Source organism: Amphibalanus amphitrite, unplaced genomic scaffold, assembly GCF_019059575.1.
Source record: "Amphibalanus amphitrite isolate SeventyFive unplaced genomic scaffold, NRLGWU_Aamphi_draft 000814F_arrow, whole genome shotgun sequence".
Classification (NCBI taxonomy): domain Eukaryota; kingdom Metazoa; phylum Arthropoda; class Thecostraca; order Balanomorpha; family Balanidae; genus Amphibalanus; species Amphibalanus amphitrite.
The window spans coordinates 236,997-251,165 of record NW_024882308.1 but is presented as its reverse complement, the minus strand read 5'-3'; the positions used below and the strand labels follow the sequence as shown (position 1 = coordinate 251,165).

Genomic DNA, 14,169 nt, shown 5'->3' with positions numbered 1-14,169 from the left:
CCCCGGTAGCTTTACAATTACAAGGGGTTGGGTAGTACACCCGACCCGTAGTAACATTTGCTGGGAGGGGCTAGTAGGCCCTTAGTAGCAGTGACGGAGGGTTGGCAATGTCTTCGTAGCAGTGACTATGAGGGGGTGGTAAGCCCGTGGTTCAGTGACTAGGGGGGCCTGGTATGACAGTGAAAGTAGTGACTAGGGGGCTAGTTACGCCATGGCTGCTTTAACCACCCCACCCGTGGTAAGGCCCTGGTTTAGGTTTAGTTTCTGCTAGGGTAGTGACCATCCTCACCTGGTAAAAACTGACACTAAGGGGTTACCAGGGGTCGCGCTCTCAGTGTAAAATATGCTACTAATGTAATGGATGGTGTTTTCTGCCATGATTTTTGATCAATTTGATTATTTTTCATTGATCATTTTCATTACTAATTTGATCATTTTTCATTGATGATCATTCATTATTTCATGCCACGATTCTTTTATTCAGTTTTGCCATGACTCATATTCTCACTAGCTTACACTAGGCGCACACACTCTCACACATAACCTCTCCCCCTACACGCACACCCCCCCCCCCCCCTTCCCACACACACACACACTGACACACTCGCACCAGCCATTGCCAGGATGACCTTTTCTGTTCAGTCGTGTATGCATGTGTATTCATTTTCACACTTATTCGGAGATTGGTTTTAGTCTTGTTGTTATGTACAAATGTTTAAACTTCAATTTATGCAATGTGCTTTTTCTCTGGAATATCCAGAGACAGGGGCTGACCTTTTCATATCAACTATACAGCGTAAAATGACCAAACTTACTGCTCATAAAACCACCGAACGTTGGACACCTGTTCAACCATGGAAAACAGCAGCCCTTCGTAGATGCATTGCTAAACGTAACCTCCTGCTAAAACAATTTCTGATAGAACGAACATCAGAAAATGAAAGAAAAAAATTAGAAAATATCGCAACGTGCTTCGGCTAACCATCCGCTCTTACAAAAAGTTATGCTATGAAGGCCAATTAAAAAACATGCAAACAACCCAAGACGTCTATGGTGTTCTTTACAAAAGGTTACGCATACAAAAAAGAACATATCTAGACTTCCTTTTCCATTCGAGGTCCATGGCTCACCCACAGATGATCAGCATCTCATTGCACAGGAATTCAACAATTATTATAATCAGGTTGGCCCAAAGTTGGATGACGCGCTTGGTCCCTCTAGTATTGACCCGATCAGTTATCTCGATGAAAATGCACAACTGGATACAACAATATTTTTGCCTGTAACACCTCATTGTGTTAAAAAAAAAAGTAAATGACCTGAAGGAAACAAGTGCAGGGGCCGACGGAATCAGCTCAAAGCAGTTGAAATTGCTGATTCCCTCGATTATTTCTGAGGCAACTGATCTTGTGAATCTCTGCCTGAGGAAAGGTGTGCTTCCCTCCATCTTTAAGGCCGCCCCACACTGGAACTCGCATGCGGGTTGCGGGTTTGCGGGTTTTGAGTTTGCGGGCATAATACTAATTCATAGAGTGATTAGACCGTTTCCTTATGGTAACTTCATAAATGCAGTGAAGCCGGTACACCTTCAGAAACTTACATATAGTCGCAATACCAGCGCAACGAACCAAAATTCGGCTTCAAGGAAAAACCCGCAAACCTCGCAGAACTCGCAGACCTCGCAGCGAGGAAAATCGAAAGTTGACTCAAAATCAACTTTTGGAATGCAATGCAAGGTCGCTCGCGAGCTAAAAACATGCAGACTCGCTTGTTAGATGGTAGTGTGGGTCACTCGGCCTAGATTGTATTATTTGATTTTGAAGAAACCCGAAAACCCAAAAACTCGCAACCCGCATGCGAGGACCAGTGTGGGGCGGCCTTTAACCCGCGCACCGACGGGGGTCTGCGCCAACTTAGAACCGACGGAGAGGGGCGGATGACCGCACCCCCCCCCCCCCTGAGATCTCGAGAACGAAGCAAGGTAGCGACAAGCGGTAAACGGCATGGGGTACGCACGAACAAGGTCTACAATTTTTACACAGGTCATTTTCAGGTCAGGTCAAAGATGACGTCACAGGGGTCAAAAAAGTCAAAATGGCGGCGCTAGATATGGAGACAGTTTTTCTCTCGAATTGGTCAAGCTCGGAATAAACTAAGGGCACCATCGTGATCCTTTCGTCAATCCGCATCGAAATATATATATATATATATATATATATATATATATATTCTTTGAGGCAGATGTCATTAAACAGCAAGGCAGCTTTCGCTTTTGATAGTTTTTTGTTGAGTTTTTGGGCTTGGTTGAATGTTTTCTTGATTGTTTCAGGTAGCGAGTTTAATGTTTCAGTTATATTCATTAAAGTTTTTCATTTTGTCGACGCGTTTCGATTGTATTATCAAACAATCATTTTCAAGACAGAGTACAAAATCAACAGGGTCCGTCGGGATATGCTACTTCTCATTCGTCGTTTAGGAAAATAGCTATGCAACAAAAACATGTGACGGCATAATCATAACACTTTCACTAAGCTGGCGCAAATACGACAGTCAACTATTTACATTGATCGATGATCGTACACACATACTACACTTTCCATCTACATGACATTCCACACAGTTTCCTACATACCATTCAGGCGTGACACATATCATCTCTACACTCCCCAGAGTGCCAGAGAGATGTTTGTGTACTTTTGTATGTTGAGTGGTGGTTTGTGTCTGGTGATGTATATCGCCTCGTGTATGAACAGTCGATGGTGGTCGCTGACAGTGGCGATGATCTCAGTGTTCTCCTTCAGGTGTTTGTGAGTGGGTTTGTGTTTGTGTTGTTCAAGCCAGTGTTCTACTGGGCCGGTGTCTTCTTGGATGTGCATCGTGAGTCGCCTACTCAGGGTCGTCGTGGTCGCACCTACGTAGTTGTTATCACGAGGCCTACAATCCTCGTGGGGGCAAGTGTATTTGTAAACTACGTTTGTGCGATTCGACTCCTTGGGTGTGGCGGGGCTGTTCTGCATGACAAGCTGACGTGTCTTTCTGCTCTGGTAGTAAATGTTGATTTGTAGCTGTTCGTCATCTCTGTTGCATGCAGTGTTTTTCTTCACAATGCTCTTTAATATTTGTTCGTCGGTTTTGTATTGTGAGCTCATGTAGTTTTTGTAGTAGATGTGATGAACTTTGTTCGCACTCTTCTGTGTTGTTTGTTGTCTCTGATGATGATCGAGCTGTTTGTGTATCTCTTCGTCTATCTCTGTGTTTGTGTAACCATTGTTGACGAGAAGTTGCTTTGTTCGGTTGAACTCTGAGTGCATCAGCTCGTAGGTGGAACTCGTTTTGACCGCCCGCGTGACGAAGGCACGTAGGACGCTGCTTTTGTATTTGGATGGGCACTCACTTTTGGCATTCAACGTTTTACCGATGTTGGTAGGCTTCACATAAACGCTAGTCACATATTTGTCTGGAGTGGCTTGTACGGTTACGTCTAAAAATGATAAGCAGTTGTCCTGTTGCCTTTCATATGTGAAAGAAAGAACCGAATTTTTCTCGAACTCGCGTATAATGGCAGCTAGGTGCTCACTATCCCTGACTTCTAGAAAGATGTCATCTACATACCTACAGTATGTAGTTGGTTTCAGTTCAGGGTCATCAAAGGTAGCTTCCTCGACATGGGCCATGTAGAAATTTGCGAACAATGGTCCGAGAGGCGAACCCATTGCCACTCCATTTTTCTGCACATAAAGTTTGCCATCGGGGCCGCGGAATGGCGAGTCTTTTGTGCAAGCTACTAGGAGGTTGCGTAGTATTTGAGGGGATAGTGCAAGTGATTCTAAACCGTTGCTTCGCTTGTGGTAGACTTCATCGATAATGATTTGGATGGTGTCATCAACAGGTACGTTAGAGAACAGGCTTTCTACATCAATGGATGCTAGTTGGCCCTGTGGCTTTTTTATGCGGAGCAAGTCCAAGAACTCGTCTGTGGAACTGATGCTATACTTTGCTGGGACAAATGGTTTCAAAAGTTGATTGAGTCGCTTTGCTAGTTTGTAGGTGGACGTGCAGACTTGCGAAATTATGGGTCTCAGTGGGTTGTTAGGTTTGTGAGTTTTTACAGTGCCGTATGCATACCCTGGGGAGTACTCACCAGAAATCGGCTCAAAATGTACACTATCGATCACAGCGTTGGCACTTTTTATAATTCGATTCACTTGAGCTTTATGTTTTTTAGTCGGGTCTTCTTTGAGTTGTTTAAACTTGCTAGTATCAGCGAGGATGTGGTTCAGGTTTTTGTTGTAGTCCTCTTTGTTTAAAATCACAAATAGAGATGCCTTGTCAGCTCGTCTTATGATAATCCGGGGGTCCTCTTTTAGTTGTTTTCCAGCTTCTCGAAGTTCCTTTGTCAGCAGTTTGCTGTTGTCGCTCCCTCGTAGTTTGCTTCCTTCGCCTGCTAGCTGTCCTTTAAGATCAGGATGAATCGATATTTTGTCTTGAGCTTCTAGTTTCAATAGATTTTCATATAGAAGTTCCAGTTCAGTTTGTTTCTCGATAATATTCCTTTTGCTTTGAAAGTGACAATTTAGACCAAGATTCAGAAGTTCATGTTGTGCATCTGTAAGTTCTACTGAAGATAAGTTGATGTAACCTTTCTGTTTGTCCTCATCTGGTAGTTTGATGCTGCCACCGTAGAGTTTGGACAACTTTTTTGCTACTTTTATCTTATAGCTATGTTCAGAATTCTCACATTTTTCATCTAAGTAAGCGAAAAGTCTTTTTTTGGTAGTTTCATCGACTTCACTTCCTGTCAATGCCTCTTGAAGCCTTTGAAGTTGTTTTTCAAGTTCACAGACTCTCTTTTCCTTAAGTTCTTTTTGATGTTCAACCAAGTTCCTTCGAAACGTCTCAGTAAAAGACTGTTTTTTTCGCCCTTTGATCATGTAATCTTACATTGGTGTATTTGGGCAAGATATTTTCTTTGAGGCAGATGTCATTAAACAGCAAGGCAGCTTTCGCTTTTGATAGTTTTTTGTTGAGTTTTTGGGCTTGGTTGAATGTTTTCTTGATTGTTTCAGGTAGCGAGTTTAATGTTTCAGTTATATTCATTAAAGTTTTTCATTTTGTCGACGCGTTTCGATTGTATTATCAAACAATCATTTTCAAGACAGAGTACAAAATCAACAGGGTCCGTCGGGATATGCTACTTCTCATTCGTCGTTTAGGAAAATAGCTATGCAACAAAAACATGTGACGGCATAATCATAACACTTTCACTAAGCTGGCGCAAATACGACAGTCAACTATTTACATTGATCGATGATCGTACACACATACTACACTTTCCATCTACATGACATTCCACACAGTTTCCTACATACCATTCAGGCGTGACACATATCATCTCTACACTCCCCAGAGTGCCAGAGAGATGTTTGTGTACTTTTGTATGTTGAGTGGTGGTTTGTGTCTGGTGATGTATATCGCCTCGTGTATGAACAGTCGATGGTGGTCGCTGACAGTGGCGATGATCTCAGTGTTCTCCTTCAGGTGTTTGTGAGTGGGTTTGTGTTTGTGTTGTTCAAGCCAGTGTTCTACTGGGCCGGTGTCTTCTTGGATGTGCATCGTGAGTCGCCTACTCAGGGTCGTCGTGGTCGCACCTACGTAGTTGTTATCACGAGGCCTACAATCCTCGTGGGGGCAAGTGTATTTGTAAACTACGTTTGTGCGATTCGACTCCTTGGGTGTGGCGGGGCTGTTCTGCATGACAAGCTGACGTGTCTTTCTGCTCTGGTAGTAAATGTTGATTTGTAGCTGTTCGTCATCTCTGTTGCATGCAGTGTTTTTCTTCACAATGCTCTTTAATATTTGTTCGTCGGTTTTGTATTGTGAGCTCATGTAGTTTTTGTAGTAGATGTGATGAACTTTGTTCGCACTCTTCTGTGTTGTTTGTTGTCTCTGATGATGATCGAGCTGTTTGTGTATCTCTTCGTCTATCTCTGTGTTTGTGTAACCATTGTTGACGAGAAGTTGCTTTGTTCGGTTGAACTCTGAGTGCATCAGCTCGTAGGTGGAACTCGTTTTGACCGCCCGCGTGACGAAGGCACGTAGGACGCTGCTTTTGTATTTGGATGGGCACTCACTTTTGGCATTCAACGTTTTACCGATGTTGGTAGGCTTCACATAAACGCTAGTCACATATTTGTCTGGAGTGGCTTGTACGGTTACGTCTAAAAATGATAAGCAGTTGTCCTGTTGCCTTTCATATGTGAAAGAAAGAACCGAATTTTTCTCGAACTCGCGTATAATGGCAGCTAGGTGCTCACTATCCCTGACTTCTAGAAAGATGTCATCTACATACCTACAGTATGTAGTTGGTTTCAGTTCAGGGTCATCAAAGGTAGCTTCCTCGACATGGGCCATGTAGAAATTTGCGAACAATGGTCCGAGAGGCGAACCCATTGCCACTCCATTTTTCTGCACATAAAGTTTGCCATCGGGGCCGCGGAATGGCGAGTCTTTTGTGCAAGCTACTAGGAGGTTGCGTAGTATTTGAGGGGATAGTGCAAGTGATTCTAAACCGTTGCTTCGCTTGTGGTAGACTTCATCGATAATGATTTGGATGGTGTCATCAACAGGTACGTTAGAGAACAGGCTTTCTACATCAATGGATGCTAGTTGGCCCTGTGGCTTTTTTATGCGGAGCAAGTCCAAGAACTCGTCTGTGGAACTGATGCTATACTTTGCTGGGACAAATGGTTTCAAAAGTTGATTGAGTCGCTTTGCTAGTTTGTAGGTGGACGTGCAGACTTGCGAAATTATGGGTCTCAGTGGGTTGTTAGGTTTGTGAGTTTTTACAGTGCCGTATGCATACCCTGGGGAGTACTCACCAGAAATCGGCTCAAAATGTACACTATCGATCACAGCGTTGGCACTTTTTATAATTCGATTCACTTGAGCTTTATGTTTTTTAGTCGGGTCTTCTTTGAGTTGTTTAAACTTGCTAGTATCAGCGAGGATGTGGTTCAGGTTTTTGTTGTAGTCCTCTTTGTTTAAAATCACAAATAGAGATGCCTTGTCAGCTCGTCTTATGATAATCCGGGGGTCCTCTTTTAGTTGTTTTCCAGCTTCTCGAAGTTCCTTTGTCAGCAGTTTGCTGTTGTCGCTCCCTCGTAGTTTGCTTCCTTCGCCTGCTAGCTGTCCTTTAAGATCAGGATGAATCGATATTTTGTCTTGAGCTTCTAGTTTCAATATCATCTCTATATCAATATCATCTCTATATCAATATCATCAATATCATCTCTGCACTCTGGGGAGTGTAGAGATGATATGTGTCACGCCTGAATGGTATGTAGGAAACTGTGTGGAATGTCATGTAGATGGAAAGTGTAGTATGTGTGTACGATCATCGATCAATGTAAATAGTTGACTGTCGTATTTGCGCCAGCTTAGTGAAAGTGTTATGATTATGCCGTCACATGTTTTTGTTGCATAGCTATTTTCCTAAACGACGAATGAGAAGTAGCATATCCCGACGGACCCTGTTGATTTTGTACTCTGTCTTGAAAATGATTGTTTGATAATACAATCGAAACGCGTCGACAAAATGAAAAACTTTAATGAATATAACTGAAACATTAAACTCGCTACCTGAAACAATCAAGAAAACATTCAACCAAGCCCAAAAACTCAACAAAAAACTATCAAAAGCGAAAGCTGCCTTGCTGTTTAATGACATCTGCCTCAAAGAAAATATCTTGCCCAAATACACCAATATATATATATATATATATATATATATATATATATATATATATATATATATATATATATATATATATATATATATATATATGTTACAGGGAGTTTGAGAAATCCGTGAGTTTGCAAACTCCCTGACCCATCAGTGAGTTTGCAAACTCACTAGGGAGTTTGCAAATTCACTGACCGGTCAGGGAGCTTGAGAAATGCCAGAGCGGTTGGGACAAATAAAAACAAATGTGTAGCATGTGAGTGGCATACGTGCCGTCCATGATGGGCAGGATGTTTGACTTTACACCGCTATTACTAGAAAAGTTGTGACCCGATTTTTTATTTCTTTCACGAGAAGATCCGCAGTTCAATTCTGGACAGGTAGCCAAAATTTCACATTAATATCATGTTTGCGGCGCGAGTTATTGGCGAAAAACAGGAGGGGTGGGCAAAATCCGCCCCCCTTCCACTGCGCGTGTTAAAGGGACTATCCCACCTTCGAAAAAGTCCCGTTTAGGATTCGGAAATGTTACTTAGGGCATTGTGACGAATTCTGCAAGCATTTACGCGTTTTCATTGTATACTTTTTGAAATATTGCGACTTTTATATTTCATCGTGACGTCATTTAGATCGGCTCTGTGTCGTAATGAAGGATTTACTTCATGCCAATGAGGGGGGAAATTTGGCAGCAAATATATTTGCTTTCAAATATAACGCGGCTCATACAATAACAAAAGTGTCTGATTGGGCATTTTGTAACGGTGCAACGGCATTTTAAACGGTAAATTTATCCAAACCCAAGATAATCAATCAATTACTAATTATCGCCGGGGCCGCCGCTGGGTGCCGCCGGGGCGCCGAGTCAGCCAACGCCAGCTTATTCGTAAATCAAGTGATACTCTACTCGAATGCGTAAGAGGCGTTCAAAGGGCAAATGACGTCATCAGATTGCCGTTAATGGTTAAGAGATTGGGCCTTACGCATGGCTCATTTTCAAATGAAGGGAACGAATTTCTTCAATACCACGAGGCCGCGGGGGTTGCAACCAAGATAGATAGTGGTTTCTGAACCTCGCCGCAAACTTGGCTATCTCAACTCAAGCCTATAATGTAAAGGTGGGATAGTCCCTTTAACATCATGGACGGCACGTATGCCACCCACATGCTGCACACTTGTTTTTGTTTGACCCAACCACTCTGGAATTTCTCAAACTCCCTGACATGATCTAAGATTTCCGTGACCTGTGCTGACCTGACCTTGACCTGAAAATCAAAGTACAGGTTTGGTATCCTCAGGGTAGCTGAAACATCTATTCACGAGTGCGTAAACCAAAAATGAGCCTCATCTGACTATGTATACTAAGACGGCGGCTACAGCCCAAAATGTAAACAAGCAAAACATCGGTAATTTTTACTTTGACCGGACCTGTGACGTCATCGGTGACCTCGAGGTCAATGAAATTAGATTTCTCTCAACAGTTTTTCGGGGCTATCAGACGCCGTTTGAATTTTGCCGATCGGCCCAGTAGTTTCGGAGAACGAGGAGGGGGGCTATATTGAATAGCCCCCCCCCCCCAGTAGGGCGCGTTATACGCAGACCCCAGTGGGGCGCGGGTTAAGAATGGCCGAAATACTTAATGTTGCATATCATTCGACTTGGCTGTTCAAGCGGCACAGAATGATACCATTTTGAAAGCTTTATATTTATCACGTGTTAAGTTAATGGCACCAACGTCCTTTAAACTCATTTGACCTTATTTGGCCTGACCCTTGGATAAGTACACCAAACAAAGAAAACAAGTGGACCAATACCCGGACCAAGTGACATAATGTTAAGTACTGTGGTATCAAAGCACAAAAGTGATAGAACCAAGCGGATATATCTAGTATTTTCCTATTGGAGTTACTTGAATAGGTATTTTCCCATAGGCTTAACATTACGACGTAATGACCTCTAACTGATCTCAGATCAGTGACATAAAAAAACGAACCATATGTTATACAACTCGGTAAACTTAGCACATCCAGAAAGTTTGAAGGAAACCAGTACATAACTGTGAGTTGGACAGGTGCATAAGGAAAATTGAAGTTTGATTATGACCTTGTTCCGGTTTTTGTAACCTGGTGACCTGACCCAAGGTCACCCGGACCTGAAATTTTCAGGTCATATGTAAAGCGGTTGCCGCATAGGCTGTGCCAAATTTGGCGCCGCAGGTTTTACGCTATCTTTGAAAAACCTTAGGGTCGCATCGACCCCTCCCCCGCCCGCCAGGGCCAGGGTTAAAGGTAGTGTGCCAGCTTTCTTGGACCGTATGGAGTTAATGGCCCAGATAAGGAGAACCGGATTTTTAGAACTTATCCATACCTTCAAAACTCATGGAAACGTCTTAAATTCTTCAAATTTTGAGTACCCCAGTGCGAAATTCGCCCCGACGGGTTGTCGGTCGTACCCCAACCACATTTCACACCACTATGAACAATAAATGCACACACTGAAATCGCTATTACCGATATGCTCATCCAATCAAGTTTCGATAAACCCGTTCATCATCATCTCCTGCGGTTTCGAACACGCCTGTTAGGTGGCTTCTGATGCTCGTCGAGGTCGGAATTTCCAAATACGCGTGGTGCGTCGGGCCGCGCGCTCTGACTTCGGCCAAGAAAAATGCGTCAGCTGATCATTGTCATTTCTGCCACTTGCGTGTGGTGAAATGGGGTCATAACTTATAAGACGGCTTTTTCATATCAATTATTTTACATAAAATCATATTTCAAACCATAAATAATGTTCGACAGCCAAATAAAAGAAACAATACCAATACGGGCTTACAGTTTAAGGCTCGACATTGTGTTGTCTACGATTAGACAGCTGATAACTCATTCCCGTACGTCGTATGGTCGTAACACTATAATGACCTTTGCTTGTCACAAGTGCGCCGCATTCGCGATTGCTGCCCGACGCCTGTTTTCAGGTGAGCCCACTACAGTTGTTATACATATCTAAAAACCGAAAAACTTTTAGGCGAAAAAGGCACTATTCCAGGCCCATTTTTGATTTTTTTTGCGATATTAGGTAAAAACAGAAGCTTCTTATCCTAGGAAAAATAAAATGGGAAATCTTTCAAAGGTGGCACACTACCTTTAAGGTACCTATGAGCCTTAGGTTTGTGTTTCAACAATTGAATATCACTTAGCTGTGAAATTCCAAAATTACACAACATCCGATATCCCGCATAAAGCTAGTTGCCTTGCCCATAAGCGCGTTTAAACCACCAGACATGACCAAACCACGCCAACAACGAACAAAACCATCGCTCGGACATCACCAGCCAGATCCATCAGTGAACAGAAACCACCGGACATGACCAATTCAACATGACCAATTCACATGACCAATTCACACCAACACCACGTAAAGCACACCATACTCAAAGAAAAGTAATCACGTGCCAGGTTTCGCAGCCTTCTCTGAGATACCACCTGGAAAACAAAAGTAAATAAACGGGCATTTCAAACGCAGAGAACAAAAAAAAAAAAAAACACAATTAACAAAACAAGATTTAGTCTATGCAACGAGTCACGCTGCTAATTATAGAAGTGATTTTTTAGCATCTACCTTTTACATCTTTGATAATGGACACTACGTATCGTAGGACTTTGCATGGACCCATCCCATCCCACGTCCAATGTAGGGTGCGCTGTTCATGGCACCGTCTGCCGTCAGACCAAGTTTCAGCACACGACCACTGCCCACTGCGTCGAGCAGTGGGAGAACAAAGGAAGGTGGAGGTGGGAGGTAGCAATGGCCCATGACGTCATGCGTAGGGCTGACAGTAGACTCCCCGCTGATGAAAAATACCGCCAGCCCTGAACAAACTTTCAGCAGTAAACTATTGGGGCGCACCACGACAAATAATGGTAAACAGATACCATCCGAGCCAGCGTCAAGTAAAGGTACAGTCCACCGCCAAAGCAGGGCTTTTTACGATGCCATCCCTTGCTTTCTAAACTTGGAAAGATTCTTTCCATACCAATGTGATCCCTATTAAATTGCTTTTCAGTTCAACCTCGTTTTACTTCCAAAGGTGTTCACATAAAAGGAGATATTGACAAAACTGCCTATGCCTAATTGCAAAATTGCCTATGCATTTTGTCCACTTTGTCCCATACCATGGGGCAAAGTGGCCACCGGCGACTTCTAAAGCCCGATATGAGGAACAGAATAGTTGCCTCATGTACGACTAGACTATTTGATGGTGACCAGGCTTAACCCTCGCCCGTATAGGGGGAGGGGGTTGAACATACCCCCTCGGTTTTTCGCGAATAACTCGCGTAAAAAGCGGCCGATCGCGACGAAACTTTCAGTACCCTAGAGTTGATCAATTCTACACCTACCCTGAAAATTTCATGACCCTGACCCAAATGACTTTGACCTGTGACCTACTTTTCGAGACCATGTTTGGCCGGAATCGCGATTCGGCGTACGTCGGATCGCATTAGTCGCGCGTTTGAAGTCTTTTCATGGTTGCAACTTGCAAGCGTTCAAACATGTGATATGATGTTGCCCCCATGCATTAGGGTGGGTGTCAAGGTCATCTGAAGGTCAGGTCAGGTCATTGACCTTTGATGACCTCGGTTCACTTTTTCGAGTTTTACATGTTTCTAGGCTAGTTTTTTGAGCTGAATTCGAATTAAGCAACCATATGAACATTTACGAAGTAGTTTTGGTGCCTTCGTAACATGTGACGAGGGCATGTAACATGTTACGAAGCTGTCAGACGTGGTTGACACCTACTACGAATACCCAGCAGGACCCCTACTGGTTGACCTGACCTGACCTGACCCGACCTGGCCTAAATGCCTGAAGATATCATCTGTGATCAAAACTAACACGATATTCGTGATCAGCACCCCGAAAAACCCAATAGCAGCCACACTTTAAGACGTTCTAACAGGTCCCGATTTTCCCGACTTTCGGGTCATTGACCTGACCTGGAAGGTCAACCGATGACCTAGGACCTTAAAATTGGGTATCATCGGCTTCCTCTCGTCACGGGCAACACACTCCTTTTTTCGCGAAGCTCTAGCTCGATCAGGGGCGAAACGGCAAGGGGGGTCCAACGGACACCCCCCCCCCCTTATATGCCGCGGCTGGAAAAACACCAATACGGGCGAGGGTTAAACGAGGATGTATGTTTAGTTGTCATCTTCCCCCCCCCCCTGTAGGTAGACAAAGAAAGGAAAAACATGGAAAATATTTAATTGCACTTTTGGTAACTCATGTAACCGTAAAGTGGCCGAAATAAACGCATGACGATACACCTAAATATCAATAACGTTTATTATTGTCCAGTTGGAAACAAGTTCTGGCCAATTAGGTGTTGGACACTTTTCTCCGCCCAATATACACCTATATATTTACGGAGCGAGCGAAGCGAGCGTAAATTTTTGAGTACATATGAGCGGCCGGCCGACCGGCCGGCCGGCCGGCCGTGCGGACGCTTTTGCGAGGCTTATATCTCAGCAACCACTTGACCGATTTACACGCGGTAATTTTTGTAGAGTAGCTTCATTCCTTCTACCAAGTATTGGACTATTCCCGATGCATGTGGGTGACCACTTATGCACGTGCCACGTGCAAAACGAAGAGGTATCAGTTTTGCAATTGTTGCAATATCTCGGTAACTACTTGGCCGATTGCGCTGAAAGTTGGCATGTAGGTAGGCACCCACTAGGCACTGCATATCCATGTGCCAGAGTTGGGGTGCTGCTGCACGTGCGCACGTGCAGGGGTCGTTTCCAGATCTCGAGAACGGCTGGACCGATGGCGCTCAAATTTGGTACATGGTTAGGGACCAGTTAGTAGGGTGCCGTGCACAAGTCAGTTGGGACCCTTTCTGCACGTGCGCACGTGCAGGGTGCCGCTTCCAGATCTCGAGAACGGCTGGGCCGATTGTGCTCAAATTTGGCACATCGCTAGAGACCGGTTAGTAGGGTGCCGTGCACAAGTCAGTTGGAGGTACCCCCTCGAAATTTCGCACGTGCAAGGCCCACCCTCTCGCTCGCTCCGTTAGTCGCCCCAAAAGGCGTTATACTGGTAATAACGTTTATTATTGTCCAGTTGGGAACAAGTTCTGGCCAATTAGGGGCTGGACACTTTTCTCCGTCCAATTTGCACCGCGCATACCGTCCGAGACAAAAATATTCCAGCTCAACCATTAGTGGGGCAAAAAGCATTGAAGTTGGTAGAAGGTATCTACGACAACCAAACAATGCATGAGCGAGAACGCTTAACCCTCGCCGGCACAGGGGGTTGATGCAACCCCCCCCCCCCTAAGGTTTTTCGCGAATAACTCGCGTAAAAAGCGGCCGATCGCGACGAAACTTTCAGTACCCTCGCATTGATCAATTTTACACCTACCCTGAAAA

The 14,169-nt window shown here is 44.1% G+C and overlaps 1 protein-coding gene across 10 annotated transcripts in view; it reads right to left on the bottom strand.

Moving 5' to 3' along the window:
- Positions 1-14,169, bottom strand: part of LOC122366534 (beta-1,3-galactosyltransferase 1-like) — a 77,285-nt gene that overhangs the window by 12,687 nt on the left and 50,429 nt on the right. For 5 of the 10 annotated variants that reach the window (XM_043338899.1, XM_043338904.1, XM_043338903.1 and 2 more), the window contains one exon: positions 11,191-11,220. The exons of the other annotated variants lie outside the window; for them this stretch is intronic. In XM_043338899.1, the coding sequence (XP_043194834.1) occupies positions 11,191-11,220 (30 nt within the window). The remainder of the gene's footprint in view (positions 1-11,190; positions 11,221-14,169) is intronic. 10 annotated transcript variants of the gene reach the window in all.